Source organism: Trichechus manatus, unplaced genomic scaffold (genome assembly GCF_000243295.1).
Source record: "Trichechus manatus latirostris isolate Lorelei unplaced genomic scaffold, TriManLat1.0 scaffold00005, whole genome shotgun sequence".
NCBI lineage: Eukaryota > Metazoa > Chordata > Mammalia > Sirenia > Trichechidae > Trichechus > Trichechus manatus.
The window spans coordinates 34,956,939-34,973,112 of record NW_004443941.1 but is presented as its reverse complement, the minus strand read 5'-3'; the positions used below and the strand labels follow the sequence as shown (position 1 = coordinate 34,973,112).

Sequence of the window (16,174 nt, the reverse complement as noted above, 5' to 3'; positions counted from 1 at the left end):
GTTTGTGGCACTTACTACAGCCACTAGAGCGGGTCGGTAATCAGTGCAGGGCAGGTACCAGTAGGCCGTGCCTGTGCTGCTTGGTGGTGTGGTGTCAAGCGCCTGGTGCAAGTAGGCAGGATGTAGTGGGGAGATTGTTATGTGTGGAGCTAAGAAGGATATGGGAGAGAGGAGAGAGGAATAGGAGCCACAAACATACAAACAAAAACGAATGCTAGGAGAGCTTGCCATTGGAGTGGAGAGATGAGAGATGGTTGTTTTGTTTCCCACTGGACCTTCCGTGAGGCTGCTTTCTCGTACCCCCTGTTTGCTGGTCTGCGATAGGAGTCCAAGATGGCGGATCCGCGCTGCATTAGCTGGTAGGGGACCTCTGCATGAATCTCTCCTCGCTCTCTGTTCTCTGTCAGCTTTCTCACTCCATTTGGTGCTTGGCTGAGTTCTTTATCTCTTCATTTGATGTTTTAGGGTTTCAGTATTGTTGTATTCTCTGTTCGGCTTATTTTTTCAGATCTTTCCTGTGGAGGGACGGCATGGTGCTTCTGGCTAGAGCGCCATTTTGCTAGAACTCTTTGAATTAGTTTTTGTGTATGGTGTGAGGTATGGGTCCTGTTTTCATTTTTTTGCAGATGGATATACAGTTTTGCCAGCACTGTTTGTTAAAAACACTGTCTTTCACCATTTGAGGGACTTGGGGTCTTTGCTGAAGATCAAGTGACTATAGGTGGATGGATTTACATCTGGGTTCTCGATTCTGTTCCGTTGGTCAATCTGTGTGTCGTTGTACCAGTACCAGGCTGTTTTTACTACTGTAGCTGTGTAGTAAGTTCTGAGATGAAGTGGTACAAGTCCTCCTACTTTATTCCTCTTCTTCAATAGTGCTTTATTTATTCGGGGCCTCTTCTCTTTCCTTATAAAGCTCATGATTAGTTTTTCCATCTCTTTAAAGAATGCTGTTGGTATTTGGATAGGGATTGCCTTGTATTTGTAGATTGCTTTGGGTAGAATTGACATTTTCACAATGTTGAGTCTACCTATCCTTGAGCATGATACGTTTTTCCATTTATGTAGGTCTCTTTTGATTTCTTGCAGTAGTGTTTTGTAGTTTTCTTTGTATAAGTCTTTTATGTCCCTGGTGAAATTTATTCCTAATTTCCTGATTTCCTTTTGATAGCTCTCTGCATTGGAGGATAGGAATCCAACTGATTTTTTTATGTTTGTCGTGTATCTTGCTACTCTGCTGAATCTATTAGTTCCGGTAGTTTTCTCATGGAGTCTTTTGAGTTTTCTATGTATACTATCATATTTTCTGCAAATAGGGACAGTTTTACGTCTTCCCTACCAATTTGGATGCCCTTTATTTTTTTTTCTTGCCGTATTGCTCTAGCTAGGATTTCCTCACAATGTTAAATGGGAGTGGTGATAAAGGGGATCTTTGTCTTGTTCCTGTTCTCAAGGGGAATGTTCTCAGCCTCTCTACATTAAGAATGAAGTTGGTTGTTGATTTTGAATAGATGCTGTTTATTACGTTGAAGAATTTCCCTTCTATACCTATTTTATTGAGAGTTTTTTTCAGGAATGGCTGTTGGGCTTTGTTGAATGCCTTTTCTGCATTGATTGAGATGATCATGTGATTATGTAGTGGATAATGTTGATTGATTTTCTAAGGTTGAACCATCCTTCCATACCTGGTATGTATTCTGCTTGGTCATGGTATATTATTTTTTTGATATGATGCTGGATTGTATTGACTAGAATTTTGTTGAGAATTTTTACGTCTATATTCATGAGAGAGATATTGGTCTGTAAGTTTTTTTTTGGTGGTGTCTTTGCCTGGTTTTGGTATCAAGTTTATGCTGGCATCATAGAGTGAATTTGGAAGTATCCCTTCCATTTCTGTGTTCTGAAATAGTTTGAGTAGTACTGGTGTAAGCTCTTCTCTGAATGTTTGGTAGAATTCTCCAGTGAAGCCATCTGGGCTGGGTTTTTTTTTACTGAGGGAGTTTTTAAATTACCTTTTCAATCTCTTCTCTTTTTTTATGGTTCTGTGTAGATTTTCAATTTCAGTCTGTGTTTGTGTAGGTAGTGTGTATCTAAAAATTTGTCCATTTCGTCCAGCTTTTCATATTTGTTGGAGTATAGTTTTTCATATTATTCTTGTTATGATCTTTTTTATTTCAGTTGGGTCTGTTGTCATGTCCCCCATTTAATTTCTTATTTGGGTTAGTCCTGTCCTGTTTTTCTTTTGTCAGTTTGGCCAGTGGTTCTTCGATTTTGTTGATCCTTTCAATGAACCAACTTTTGGTTTTGTTGATTTTTCTAATTCTCTGTTTCGTTTATTTCTGCCCTGATCTTTATTATTTCCTTTCTTCTGGTGGCTGTGGACTTCTTTGCTGTTCTGTGTTTGTTCCAGTTGAGTAGCTAATGTTTTGATTTTGTCCCTTCTTTTTTGTTGTCTGCATCCGTTGCTATAAATTGACCTCTCAGCACTGCTTTTGCTTTTTCCCAGAGGTTTTGATATGATGTGTTTTCATTCTTGTTTGATTCTAGGAATTTTTTTATTCCATCTTTGATTTCTTCTGTTACCCAGTGGTTTTTAAGCAAGGTGTTACTCAGTTTCTGTGTGTTTGATTTTTTTTCCCTTACTCGTCCTCTTATTAGTTTCTACTTTTATGGCATTATAATCAGAGAAGATGCTTTGTATTGTCTTAATATTGGATTTTGATGAAGTTTGCTTTGTGGCCTAAGATGTGGTCTCTTCTGGAGAACATCAGTGTGCTTTGGAAAAGAATGTGTACTTTGCATTATTGGATGGAATGTTCTATATATGTATATGAGGTCAAGTTGGCTCATTGTGGCCTTTAGATCTTCTGTATCTTTGTTGTGTTTCTTTCTAGGTGCTCTATCCTTTACAGAGAGTGGTGTGTTGAAATCCACCATTTTTGTGGAGCTATCCCCTTCTCTTTTCAGTGCTGTTAGAATTTATTTTATGTATTTTGGAGCCCTGTCATTGGGTGCGTAGATATTTATTATGGTTATGTCTTCATGGTGGGTTGGTCTTTTAATCATTATTGAATGCCCTTCTTTGTCTTTTATGGGGGATTTTGTTTTAATGTCTGTTTTATCTGAGCTTAGTATTGCCACTCCTACTCTTTCTTGGTAGCTGTTTGCTTGATATATTTTTTTCCATCCTTTGATTTTGAATAAATTTATGTCTTTGTTTCTAAGGTGTGTCTCTTGTAGACAGCATAGTGATGGTCCTGTTTTTTATCCATTTTGTCACTCAGTCTCTTTATGGGTGCTTTTAAGCTCTTTATGTTCAGTATGATTACCGATAGGTGTGAGTTTATTGCCATCATTTTGTAGTGCTTTTTTTGTGGTGCTGACATTTTCTTTGTTCCTCTTCTGTGCTGAATTCTTTTTGTTTGTGGATTTTTTTTTGTTTCTTTAGTTTCTGTAGATTTTGTGTTTACTGTGAGTTTATGTTTTTCGTCTTTATTTTGATGAGTAGGTTTGGTAACTTTCTTTGTGGTCACCTTAAAATTTATCCCTGTCTTCCTAAGTTTAAATCAGTCTGTTATTACTTGATATTGTTTTGACTTCCTCTCCATCTGAAAGTTCTATACCTACACCATTTAGTCCCTGTTTTATTGTTCTGACATTGTTGTCATTTACAGATTGACCTCTCTAGTTCCGTTCGTAAATTTTTTAGTTTTGTTTCATTCTTAAGAGTTCATTGTCTAAGTTGGTATATGGCTGATGCTGTCTTATGTGCTAAATTCGGGATGTTGTTGGTTTTCTATCCGGAGGACTCCCTTTAATAATTCTTGTAAGTTTGGCTTGTTTTTTGCGTATTCCCTTAATTTCTGTTTATCTGGAAATGTGCTTATATTGCCATCATAGTTGAGCGAGTGTTTTATAGGATTTGTTATTCTTGGTTGTCAGTTTTTTTCTTCAAGGTTTTGTATATGTCATACCATTGCTTTCTTGCCTGCATGGTTTCTGCTGAGTAATCAGAGTTTTTTGTTTTTCTCGAGCTGCTCTCAGGATTGCGAGTGTGATTATGGTATGTCTTGGTGATTTTCTTTTGGAGCCTATCCTGTATGGGGTTCATCTAGATTCTTGGATGGTTGCCTTTTTATCTTTCATGATATTAGGGAAGTTTTCTGTGAGCATTTCTTCAGTGATCTTCTCTGTTTTCTGTTTTCTCCCCCTGTTCTGGAACTCTGATCACACACAAATTGTTGCTTTTGTTTGTATCCACATCGTTCTCAGGTTTCTTCATTTTTCTTTGTTCTTTTCTCTGATTTTTCCTCAAAGTGGTATCCAAGAATTTATCTTCAGTTTTGGCTGATCTTCCATTGTTTCAGATTTGCTCCTAAAACCTTCTCTTGCACTGTCCATTCCTGAAATCTTGTTGTCTTTTGGATTTCTAATTGCTGTTTTTTATGGTTCCTCGTTGTTTAATTATTTTGACATTTTGTTCCTGTTTTATTTTTCTGAATTCTACCAGTGTTTTGTCTGTCTTTTGCATGATTTTGTCTATATTTCCATGACTTTTTCTTTTTTTTCCCCTGATTTTTGTTTACATTTTCCTTCATCTGTTGGAGAACCTTGAATATTAGTTTGAAATTCCGTATTAGGTAGTTCCAGTGCCTTTTCTTCTAGTAGATGGTCATCTGGTGTTTTAAGTTGGTCGTTTTCTGGAGCCATCCTTTTCTTTTTTTTAAATATGTTTTGATATTGTCTGCTGTCTCCAGGACATTCAGGAATTATTTTCTTTGTTTACTGATTGTAGATTTGGTTGTTTTGTGCTGGTTTTTTGTTTTATGTGGTTATGTCTGGGCAGGTGGGATACGTATTTTTTGTTGCTTGCTCACATGTGGGCACGATTCTTCTCACCACCTTGTCCAGGTTGGCAGGGCTGGTCCAGCGGGTGTTGAGGGGCAGGAGTGTGTAGTTTGTGGCACAAACTGGGGGTGATAGGGCGAGGCTGGGGGGCAGTGTGGGACGGGCTTTGGGGATAGCATCAGTACTGCTTGGGGGCATGACGCTCTCCACATGGTGCAGATAGGCTGGAGGGAAAGGGGGAGATTTGATGTGCAGAGCTAAGTGGGTGAGAGAAAGAAGAGAGAAACAAAAGCAAAAAATGCTGTAAAAAAATAAAAAGAGAAAAATAAAAGTAAATAAATTGGCAGTATGGTAGGATTCAGTGGATGGGGGCGGGGTAGACCCAGCGAGGGTCAGTGTTTGTGGCTCCCTAGCCAAGCGGTGTAGCTTGGCCTGTCGAGAAGTGACATGAGTGGCTCACAGGGTTAGGTTTGTGGAAGAAAGGAAAGAGGTGAAAGAGAGGAAACCAACAGTCAAACAAAAAAAAAAAATAGGTAATAATAGGAAAAAAGTAAAAATAACAACATCAAGAAAAAAAGATGGCGGTGGGAAGCAGGCTGTTGGGGCAGGTTGGAATTGGGTGGTGAGGAGCTGATGTCTCTCTCAGCAGGTGACACGTTGTGGCCTTGCAGGAAGGAGTGGAGGCAGCACAGAGCCTAGTTGGGAGGGAGAAGGAAAAGAAGAAGGGGAAAGAAAGAAAAATAAAAAATATGACACTGAGAGAGCCGGCCTGTGGGGGCGGTACAACACAGCAGATGATGTTGGAGGTGGTGTACGGGGCTGAGTGGATGGTGGAATAGAAAGGAAGGGAGAGAGAAAGAAGAAACAATAACAACAACAACCAAAAAACAATAAATAAGTAAATAATATGACACTGAGGTAGATGGTCAGTTACGGCTGCACAGACCTGGGGAGGCTGCGTGCAGTGACTCCCCAGTTGAGCTGTGCAGCATGACCCCTCCCTAAGGGTCTGGGGCAGTGCACAGGGCTGGGTGAGCGAAAGGAAGGAAAAGAGAGAGAGAAAAGAAACAGAAAAAAAGCAGAAGAATAAAAGAAAGAACAAAGCAAACAAATGAAAAAATCATAGCCCATCAAGACAGGAGGGGACGGCACACGTGGCTAGGTGGCTGGTGAAAGGAAGGGAGATACAGGAGAGAGAAAGAAACAAGAAGCAAGCCTTAAAACACAATATCATAAAACAAAGGAAAAAAAAAAAAACCAGAAAAAGGGAACAAAGCAGTCACTCCAAAAAATCACAGCCTGATAAGAAGGGGGAGGGAGGGGATAGCACACAGGGCTAGCTGCCGAAATGAAAGGATGGAACGGAGGGAGAGAGAAGCAACAAAAAAGGCCCAAAAAAACACAAACAAACAATGAAAAAACAAAACAAAAAAATGAACAAAGCAAACAAACTAAAAAATCACAGCCCGTCAAGAAGGGGAGGGGATGGTCCAGGGGGCTAGCTGCACAGGAGAAAGGAAAGGAAGGAAGGGGATGCAAGAGAAGCAACAACAAAAGCCAAAAAAAAAAAAAAAAATCGACAAACAAGAAAATGACGCTGAAGGGGCCAGTAAGTGGGGGCAGGGTGGACCCCAGCTGCAGTGAGCTAATGTATTTCTGGTCAAGCCACCGTGGCCTGTTGGAAAGTGGCGGAGGCTGCGTAGAGGGAAGAAGGATGGGGGGAGGGGTGGGAAAGCATGTATCTCCTGGTTACTGTGTGCTGTGTCTCCTGCTGGGAGCTCTGTGGAGTTGCCTTCCCTTACAATTCTCCACAGTCCTTGGTGGCTGAAGTCCAAGAAGGCAAGTACAGGTGGCAGTGAGCTGGTATCTCTCCAGCCGAGAGACCATGGCCCATTGGTAAGTGGCAGAGGCCTCATATAGAGAAGGGTGGGGGGCGGGGAAGCATGTAACCCTAGTTACCAGTTGCTGTGTCACCTGTTGGAAGCTCCATGAAGTTACCTCCCTGTATGTGTTCTTTGGTGGCTGTAGTTGAAGATGGCGAATCCAGCCACGTTAGCTGGTAGGGGACCTCTTTCTGCTCCATAGCTCTTCTCCTTCTCTGTTCTTTGTCATTTTTTTATTCTGTTAGGTGCTTGATCGAGTTCTTTATTCCTTCATTTGGTACTTCGGTTTCCAAGATTGACATTTGTATCTGTTTTACTTAGTTTTTTAGGTCTTTGCTACAGAGGGGTGGCATAGTGCTTCTGTCTATAGTGCCATGTTGGCTTAACCTGTCTCCCTTTCCTTTAGTTGGCCAGTGATACCTTACTCTTTCTTCTTGCCCTGTATCAAAACCTTTGCGATTGAAAGTGTTTTGGCAGACTTATTTAAAGTGAAATATAAATCTCTGATAAAAGAAAATATTACCTGTAAAAGCTCAAAGTGTGGGCATTCAGTGCACTATAATACAAAGGTGATTGGCAGAAGGTAGGTGGGTTCTCTCTCTCTATAAAGGGCTAAAAGGTAGCTTTATGGTCATGAATTTATACTATGGCTTTCAGCTTTGCAGAGACAGAAACTTGATTTTATCAGCACACTACAAATGGATCTGTACCTTAGGAACAGACACAAGGTCAGGGTCGTCTGGTTTGCATAATCAGCATATTCTCTCCTTAGACTTAGACATGTATGGGAAACTGACTTTTAAAGTTGTATTGTGAGCAGTGAATTACAGAAACTCAAACATGATGCTTTGACCATAGTTTGAATATTTTCAGGCATTTGACTAAAATGGCCTCCATCCTTATGATGGAGATAGCCTTGCCATTGGAACCATAGTTTTTGAAGTCTATTTGCTAAGACTCTCTCTCCTCTGGATAATTCTTCAAATGTGCTTTTTCCCACCGCAGAATTTTTGCACATAGAGTTTCCTCTCTCAGAAACATGCTTTTCAGGTTAACTCCTACTCATTCTGCAGATACCAATTGAAATGTTATAATTTTCCCTGATCCCTCAAACTAATACCTTTAATTATTCTCATAGCACCATTTACCTCTCCTTTGTCATACTTATTGTAATTGTAAATTACATTCATTTATATGATTATTTCACTATTATCTAATATCATTATCACCCCCATTAGAAGACAGACTCCATGAGGGCAGAAACTGTTTCCATTTTTCCTCAGTGTTCATATTCATAGTCTCTTGAGCAGTACCTGACACTTACTAAGTACTGAATAAATATTTGTTGAATAAATGATCATATGAGGTGTAGGGTACTGCTCTTATACCTCCATTTTGTTAGGGAACTTAGTGCACAGAGGTTAAGTGATTTGCTCAGGATTTCATAACCAGGAAGTGGCAAGCTGAGATTTGAGCTGCAGTAAGTCTGACTTGAAAGCCTGAGCCCTTTCACTAAAAATTTCATAGCATTCTCTTTTATCGATACTTGTTTCAGAGCTGTTTTCTTTCATCGACATGATTCCTGAAACAGTGTAAAGTCTATGATCTTACCCCCCAATTCCATACTGCCCCTTAAATACCTTAAAGCAATTTCACTATTTACTAAACCCCCCCAATTCCATACCACCCTTAAAGCAATTTCACTATTTACTAAGGTTGGAGTTTCTAGTTCATTACTTAGTTCTAGTTAATGAAAAGTTTTTGTTGTATTTACTTAAATCTGCATTTTTTCTACATACAGGAAGTAACAAAAGTCTTTTTTATGAGATGGCCTTTCAGATACATAGGAACTTAATCATCTATCCCGTTTTCTTTAGATTATTATCCTAGTCATCCAGTTTGTCGGTGTGCTGCTTAGAATGTGATAAGAAAGGTGTTGGATGTTTTACCCTCAGATGTGATCTCACTTTGAAAGAATTCAAAGAAAGCCTGACCTAATATTATCTAGATGCTTTATTTCTTATTATATCCTGAGAAAACTTTTTGGAGGAACTGCATCATGGTCAGTTTGGTTGTTACATTACAATATCTGGATTTTTTCACATAAATTTCAGTTGCATATGTATCTTAACAGGTGGTATTATTTAACTTTTTATTGAATAACTTACATGTAGGAAAGTGCATACATCATAAATATGCAGTTTGGTGGATTATCATAAAATGAATACCAAAAACCTGTTGCCATTGAGATGATTCCAACTCATAATGACCCTATAGGATAGAGTAGAACTGCTGCATAGGGTTTTCTAGGCAGTAATCTTTACAGGAGCAGATCGCTAAGCCTTTTCTCCTGTAGAGTGGCTGGTGTGTTCGAACCGCCAGCCTTTCAGTTAGTAGCCAAGTGCTTAACCATTTTGCAACCAGAGCCCTCTCCCAAAATGAATACACTCCTGTAACCACCTCCCAGATCAAAAAATAGAATGTTTCCTGTACCCCTGAAATCCCTTCAGGCCTCTTCCCACTCTTTACCCACCTACTCATCTCCCCGCAGACAGCTACTAGACTACTAACATCATAGGCAAAACTAACCTATCTTTGAACTTTATATAAATGTAGTCATATAGACTATATTTTTTTGTGTTTGGCTTCTTTCATCAGGATTATATTTGTGAGAGTCTTCTTGTTGCATTTTGTAGTTGTATATTTTTACACAAAAAGATTTAATTTTTATATTTGAGAACTATTAATTAACCTGCTTATGATGTATTGTTTTTTAAAAAGCAGCTAATATTCATGTAGTGCTTTGTAGTTTGCAAAGTGTATTTCCATAATCCTCATAAATTTTTTTAAAGTTTGGCCTTCAGCACATCAGTGCTCTATTAGATTAAAAAACTACTAATAGCAGAGAAGCTGATAATGTTTTTCTTGTATTATCTCTGCTAAATAAAAATTTTTTAAAAAAACTAAATATTTCAATAAGATAGTACTTGAAATGTTCTCAGTCTTGTAATTAGAATTAACTATTAAATTATACTTGTTTTCACGATCATATTTTGTTTCCTGTGTGAAATTTTATAAATAAAATCATTATTGAAGTTAGGCCTATCCACATTGTGCACGTAGTATAATGGGAAGCACTGTCTCAGAAGTTAGATGTGGATTCCAGCCTAACTTTTTACTTACTGAACTGGCCTTAAGAAAGTAACATAATTACTTTAGGGCTTACTTCATCTCTAAAATAACTGATGTTGTAAGAGATGATCTTTTGAGGTTCTTTCCAGCTCTGGGAATATTTGTTTTTATGATTGAAATCTGGGAGCATTCCCTTTTTGTTGTTTTTGTTAATGAAATTTTCAATAAACAGAATACACGCCACCTAGAGGGCAGAAGGAGTTTTTACAGTCGATTAACCCAAACATGACCCTTCAGTTAGATGCTTTGGTGCGTGTTGTTGTTGTTGTTAGGTGTCATCGAGTCGGTTCCGACTCAAAGCCACTCTGTATACAATAAAACAAATCACTGCCCAATCCTGTGCCATCCTCACAGTCGTTGCTATGCTTGAGTCCATCATTGCAGCCATTGTGTCAGTCTATCTCATTGAGGGTGTTCCTCTCTTTCAGTGACCCTCTACTTTGGTGCATAGAATGGCCTTAGTATGGTGTTTGTAGTACCTGGGAATGTTTTGAGAGATATTCACAGACGTCTTGAACTACCTAGAAATATTTTTATAGTTACTGATGGTGGTGTTGTGGGAATGAGTTTTCAAGGTGTTCTTAATAGAGGAAGTTTTTTTTAGGAAGACACTTTGCAACTCACCCATTTCTATTATTATACTGTGCATTCTAAGACTTAAGGAATATGTGCAGCATCTCTTCCTTTTTTCTAGTCTTCCCTTTTCTCACTAGTTATACTCCTGATTAATTTATTCCATTCTGAAGTCTCATGAATGCAGAATGAAACAAAACAAAGATGTATTTCATTTTTAAAAATACTTACCAGGCTATATGGAATCATTAATACATAATCTATTTTCTAAAATTATAATGGGTAATTCAGTAACTTCAGTCTCTTCCTCCCAGTTACTGAAACCAAATCTTCAGTTGTTGCAAGAAAGGGAAATTTAGTTCCTAGGTTCTAGACTTGGAACCTATTCTTTTAATTATGAAATTAAAAGGCTGGAATAATGTTGCATTTTATTCATATAATAATGTATAATGGTTTTTTTAGTTGGGAGAAGGAGAGAAATTGGTGAGAGCTCTTTTTGCCGTGGCTCGAGAACTTCAACCTTCTATCATTTTTATAGGTAAGAGCATGTTTTCTTCTAAGTTAGTTGAACAGTCATGAAATTCCACTCTCCAAATATGAGAAGTATGATAGGAAAGATTATTCAGAAGAAAAAATTTTTTTAAAGAAGGTTAAGCTTAAAGATTGTCTAATAAATTAAGTAGGGCCCACTATATTAACAACTTATAGTGAACTGGATTAAAATGACTCACACAGCTTGGCCTTTAATAAAAGTTTTATGCTTGTATTTCTTCTAGATGAAGTTGACAGCCTTTTGTGTGAAAGAAGAGAAGGAGAACATGATGCTAGTAGACGTCTAAAAACTGAATTTCTAATAGAATTCGATGGTGTAGGTGTTGATTTTTTTTAATGTGGTAGTATTTGTGTGTGTGTGTGTGTGTGTGTGTGTGTATACATGAAGCAAGCCTGATTTTTTTATGTATATGTATGTATGTATATATATATATATATGTCCCTGCTAAATGACCAAAATTAGAAATATAAATATATTTTTCTTTGTTGTTACTTTTTCTAAAAGTATTGAAAATATTTTTTTTGGCTTATAGGTGCAAACTGCTGGAGATGACAGAGTACTTGTAATGGGTGCAACTAACAGACCACAAGAGCTTGACGAGGCTGTTCTCAGGTAGGGAGATTTATGTGAACACACACACGGTAATTACAGATATATTTACTCGTGTGTTTATCTCATCTTTTTTTTTATTTCCTTCACTCTCAGTTTTAAGACTAAATTCATTATTTTTCTCTACATACTATCCTCTGGCCTCTTGTTACCAACTAAATAAGGTTTTTGAGGAAAGGGCCAGCGTATCGAGAGAACTAGTCTTCACTTTGTGATTTTCGGCAAATTGCTCAATTCTTTTGGGTTAGATTAAATTATCTTTAAACTCCAAAACTGATTCTTACCCTCTTTTACTGGGCCTCATGAGAAGCTGATAAAGGCAGGGCTCATGAGAACTCTGTTCTCTGTTCTTGCACGTTTGAACAAATTCATTGCCTTCATATTAGGAGGAAAGTTTGATTCAGTATAATATTCCTGGGCTTCCCTTTCTTTGCCTGAGGAATTTATAGCATTGCATCATTGTTTCTAGGATTGTACATTCCAGTGAAAAAGTCTGAACCAGTCTGATTTTTTCTTTTGCATTTATAGCTCATTTGAATTTTTATTTATTATTTACTGGATAGAGTTTTTAACCATTGAAGTCCAGTTATTTGATGAATATGTTGATTGACTTGTATTTGTTTTTGAAGGATTTTATTGTATCTTTAAATTGATAGTTTGGAAACTCCTTTATTTTCGAAAGGTTGTTTTGAATACTCTTTAATATTTTTTCCTAGGCCATATGGATTTTTTTCTTTAGCATACAAATTATGCAATATGTTGGACCTTTTTTGTCTTCTGTGTCTGTGAATTTCTTTCTAATCCTTTTTAAATCCTGTATCTTTATTGTTTTGTTTTCTGTTTTCCTAAGCCTGTCATCCTTATTTCTTACTTGGGTAGTATCTCATCTCCCTCTGCTTCTTTTGTTTGTAACCTTTGTTTCTGTTGTGGTTTTATTTGTCTTTTTTATTACCTTTCCTGATCTCTGCTGTCCCATTTTTTCATCTTCTATTGTCTTATTTCTTTGAGACTTTGTATGTCATTTCCTTGAGCTTTTATATCTCATTGAACTCTTGTTTCACAGGAGACTTTTTTTTTTGTTCAGTTCTTTTATTTCATGGTCATAATTTTAATTTGCGTTATGACAAAATCTTTTTTTGCATGTCCACCATTTTATCTACTTTGTTTACTGTTTTCTTCTCCCTTTCCCCCCTTTTTTTGATAGTTGTTTAAATCAGTCTTGTGCCTTTTCCTTTTTTACTTATTTTTTGTATTTGAATAATGGGAATTTTCTTGGAAAATCTATTTTTGGAAGGGGTAGAAAAGTAAGATACTGAGCAGATATCTTGAGTTACAGTGTCCCGTGTCTACCTTGGACTAATAGGCAGCCTCCCTGACTCATAGTGAAACCCTGTCTGATAAGAAAGGGTATATGTGTATCTTCTTCAGCTAAGATAAACTGGTTACTGCAGGACCACTTGACATCTTGCCAGACTGATAGATGCCTTCTTACAATGATGACTTTTTTTGAGTTTCTTTGTTCAGTCTAGCCTTTCTTGCCATTCCTATGCTATTACCAGAAGAGCCAGGCCTCCCATGCTTGTTTAAATGTGGGGAATGTTGCTTTTTTTTACTCTTCAGGATATGTTGTCTCTGTCTCCTTTGGAAAACTCTGAGCACTGCCAGCTATGCCTGCGATCTATAGTGGCAGACCTTGTGTGTATATTCCTTTACTGGGATAATTTTCACTGCCCTAAGTAGTCCTTCTTCATATATTTTAGTTCTGAGCTGTAAATGTTACCTAACTGGTTGATGATGAAGGTTACATTTCTGTTCTCCTTGTTGTTTTTGGTTGTTTTCAGATACAAGACAACAGAGGTCTTTTTATTCTACATTTTATATCAGAAATTTTGTTTTAAAGTGTTCTTCCTATTAAAAACACATACACACAAGTGATTAATTCTGACACTATTAAGTATTTTTAAACATTAACTAGATTTTACAATAAAAAAAAAAAAAGAGTTCAGACCTAGAAACAACAAAAACCATTAACTAGGCAAGTTTTTAAAAGAGTACTGCTAAAATATTTTTTGCTTAAAGCCTGTTTCTTGTCATCTGCTACTTGAGCTGAGTTAGTTACCTTTAAATGCAAAATTGTATTTCTTAAACTCCTTGAATCTGTTTTTTTTAGACGTTTCATCAAACGGGTATATGTGTCTTTACCAAATGAGGAGGTATGTACCTTTGTTAGATTTTTTTTTTTTTTTAAGCAGAAACAAGAAATACCATCTTGACAATTAAATCTTCCAATCCATGGTGTAGCCACTTTAGAAGACAGTTTGACAGTTTCTTAAAAAGATAAAAATAAACTTACACAGCAGTTTCACTCCTAAGAATCTACCCAAGGGAAATGAAAACATATGTCCACAAAAAGACATGTATAAGAAATTTCATAACAGCATTATTAATAATAGCTCAAAATTGGAAACAATCTAAAATGTTCATCAATTGGTGAATGGATAAACAAATGTTGTTAGGTGCCATCACATTGATTCTGACTCATAGTGGCCCTGTGTACAACAGAAGGAAACACTGCCCGGTCCTGCCCCATCCTCACAATCATTGTTATGTTTAAGCCCATTGTTGCAGCCACTGTGTTTAATGGAATACTATTTAGTAATGAAAAGGAATGAGCTACTTATACATGCTTTAACATAGATGAACCCCCAAAATATTACACTAAGTGAAAGAAGCCAGATGCAGAAGGTTACATATCATATGATTACATTTATATGAAGTGTCCAGAAAGGGCAAATTATAAAGTAGAGCAGTGGTTTCCTAGGATTGTATATTATTGGAAGGGCAATTAACTGCAAACAGGAATGGGTGAACTTTTCGGGTAATAGAAATATTTTAATACTAGATGGTAATGGTTGCACAATTCTGTAAATTTATTAAAAGTCATTGAATTATGCACTTACAGTGGGTGAATTTCATGGCATATGAATTCATATCTCTATAAAACTTTTTAAAAAAGTGTTATCAAACTTGGATCGACATCCTTGATAATAACAGTAGCCACTTCCATAGCACTTTACTTAGTTTATCTTGCTTAATGCTCTCAGGAACTTTCAAAATACGGGTATTTTTTAACCCCATTTAACAAACAGAGGAGCTGAGGCTCGAAAAGGTAGAATGATGTGTGTAAGATCATTCAGCTAGTAAGTGACAGTGAGAATTTGAACTTGATTCCAAAATCCATTAAGCTGTATCAACTTCAATAAATAAGTTTCATGATTGTGCAAAATGAATGAATATATATATAAAACATTCAAATTACTATTTATCCCTGTACTTGTTAGTTTAATATAAATATCAATCATTAACAGCACCAATAGCCTAGGAAGAAGGAACAAAACAACTTTACTAGTGGTTAGTTTTCTTCACTTTTCTTGTAAGCTTTTTAGTTTTTAAAGCCAGTTTGTGTAATTGGTTGACAACTTTTGTTAGTAAACAAGACACATGATAGTCCTACTTCTTACTTGGTGTTGGTGGGCACATTGAGTTGGAAACCCTAACAGGGCAGAAAGTATGTCATTTACCTTTGAATTTCCCATAACACCCAACCCAATTGTCCTTTTTCCAGGCCTCTTCAGCTTTGAGCTTTTTAAATGCCCAGTCATTGATACTTGCTGAAAAGCAATGATGACTTTTTATAGAAAGATTTTTTTTTTGATATATTTATTATTAAGCTAATTCTTAGGACTGATAATTCTTTGATATTTCTTTTCAGACAAGACTACTTTTACTTAAAAATCTGTTATGTAAACAAGGAAGCCCATTGACCCAAAAAGAACTAGCACAACTTGCTAGGTGAGTAATTTATCTTACAGCCTTTTTTTTGGTAAAGAATTCTTCTTCCTTTTTTTTTTTTTTTTTAAAGTAAGCTGAAGTATAAAGTGAGTAATTTATTAGAAAGTAATAAATTTATTTGTTATTGTTGTCTCATCTTCCAGCACATTTATTTTCTTTTTTACCTCTTATTCGTATATACATGGTATCTATATTTCAATTTCTAGGTCTTCCTTAAGATATGACCTAAATATCTAGAGATGATACTGTAATTTTTTTTGTAAATTTATTAAAACTTATAAGTGGTTTTTAAAATTTAAAACAGCTCTTATCTTCTCACAACAATGCATATGTTTTCATATAAACATTCTTTTGTATTGTGCATAATTTTTAACTAATACATTTTATACTTTTTTTTATTAGCAATGTACTTAAGTAGAAACCGACTGAACATAGGAGATGCACTCTTGAATTTTAGTCATTGAAGAAGCTCGTAATTTAAAATATTTATGAAATATGTGAGTAGCTAATAATTTTAGTAAGAACCCTGAGTTCTCAGATATCTGTGAGAAAAGAACAAATTACTTGGAAAAATTGAGGTTGCTCTGTGTCATTCCAAGGAAGAATTCTGCTAGTAATGTTTGATCTGTGTAGTTGTTGAACATGACACATGATGAATAAATGC

At 36.5% G+C, this 16,174-nt stretch overlaps 1 protein-coding gene across 6 annotated transcripts in view; it reads left to right on the top strand.

Annotated features, from left to right (window-relative positions):
• Positions 1 to 16,174, top strand: part of LOC101347558 (zinc transporter 6) — a 213,198-nt gene that overhangs the window by 84,701 nt on the left and 112,323 nt on the right. For all 6 annotated transcript variants that reach the window (XM_023736249.1, XM_023736261.1, XM_023736257.1 and 3 more), the window contains 5 exons: positions 10,959 to 11,034; positions 11,273 to 11,364; positions 11,582 to 11,661; positions 13,829 to 13,871; positions 15,431 to 15,510. In XM_023736249.1, the coding sequence (XP_023592017.1) occupies positions 10,959 to 11,034; positions 11,273 to 11,364; positions 11,582 to 11,661; positions 13,829 to 13,871; positions 15,431 to 15,510 (371 nt within the window). The remainder of the gene's footprint in view (positions 1 to 10,958; positions 11,035 to 11,272; positions 11,365 to 11,581; positions 11,662 to 13,828; positions 13,872 to 15,430; positions 15,511 to 16,174) is intronic.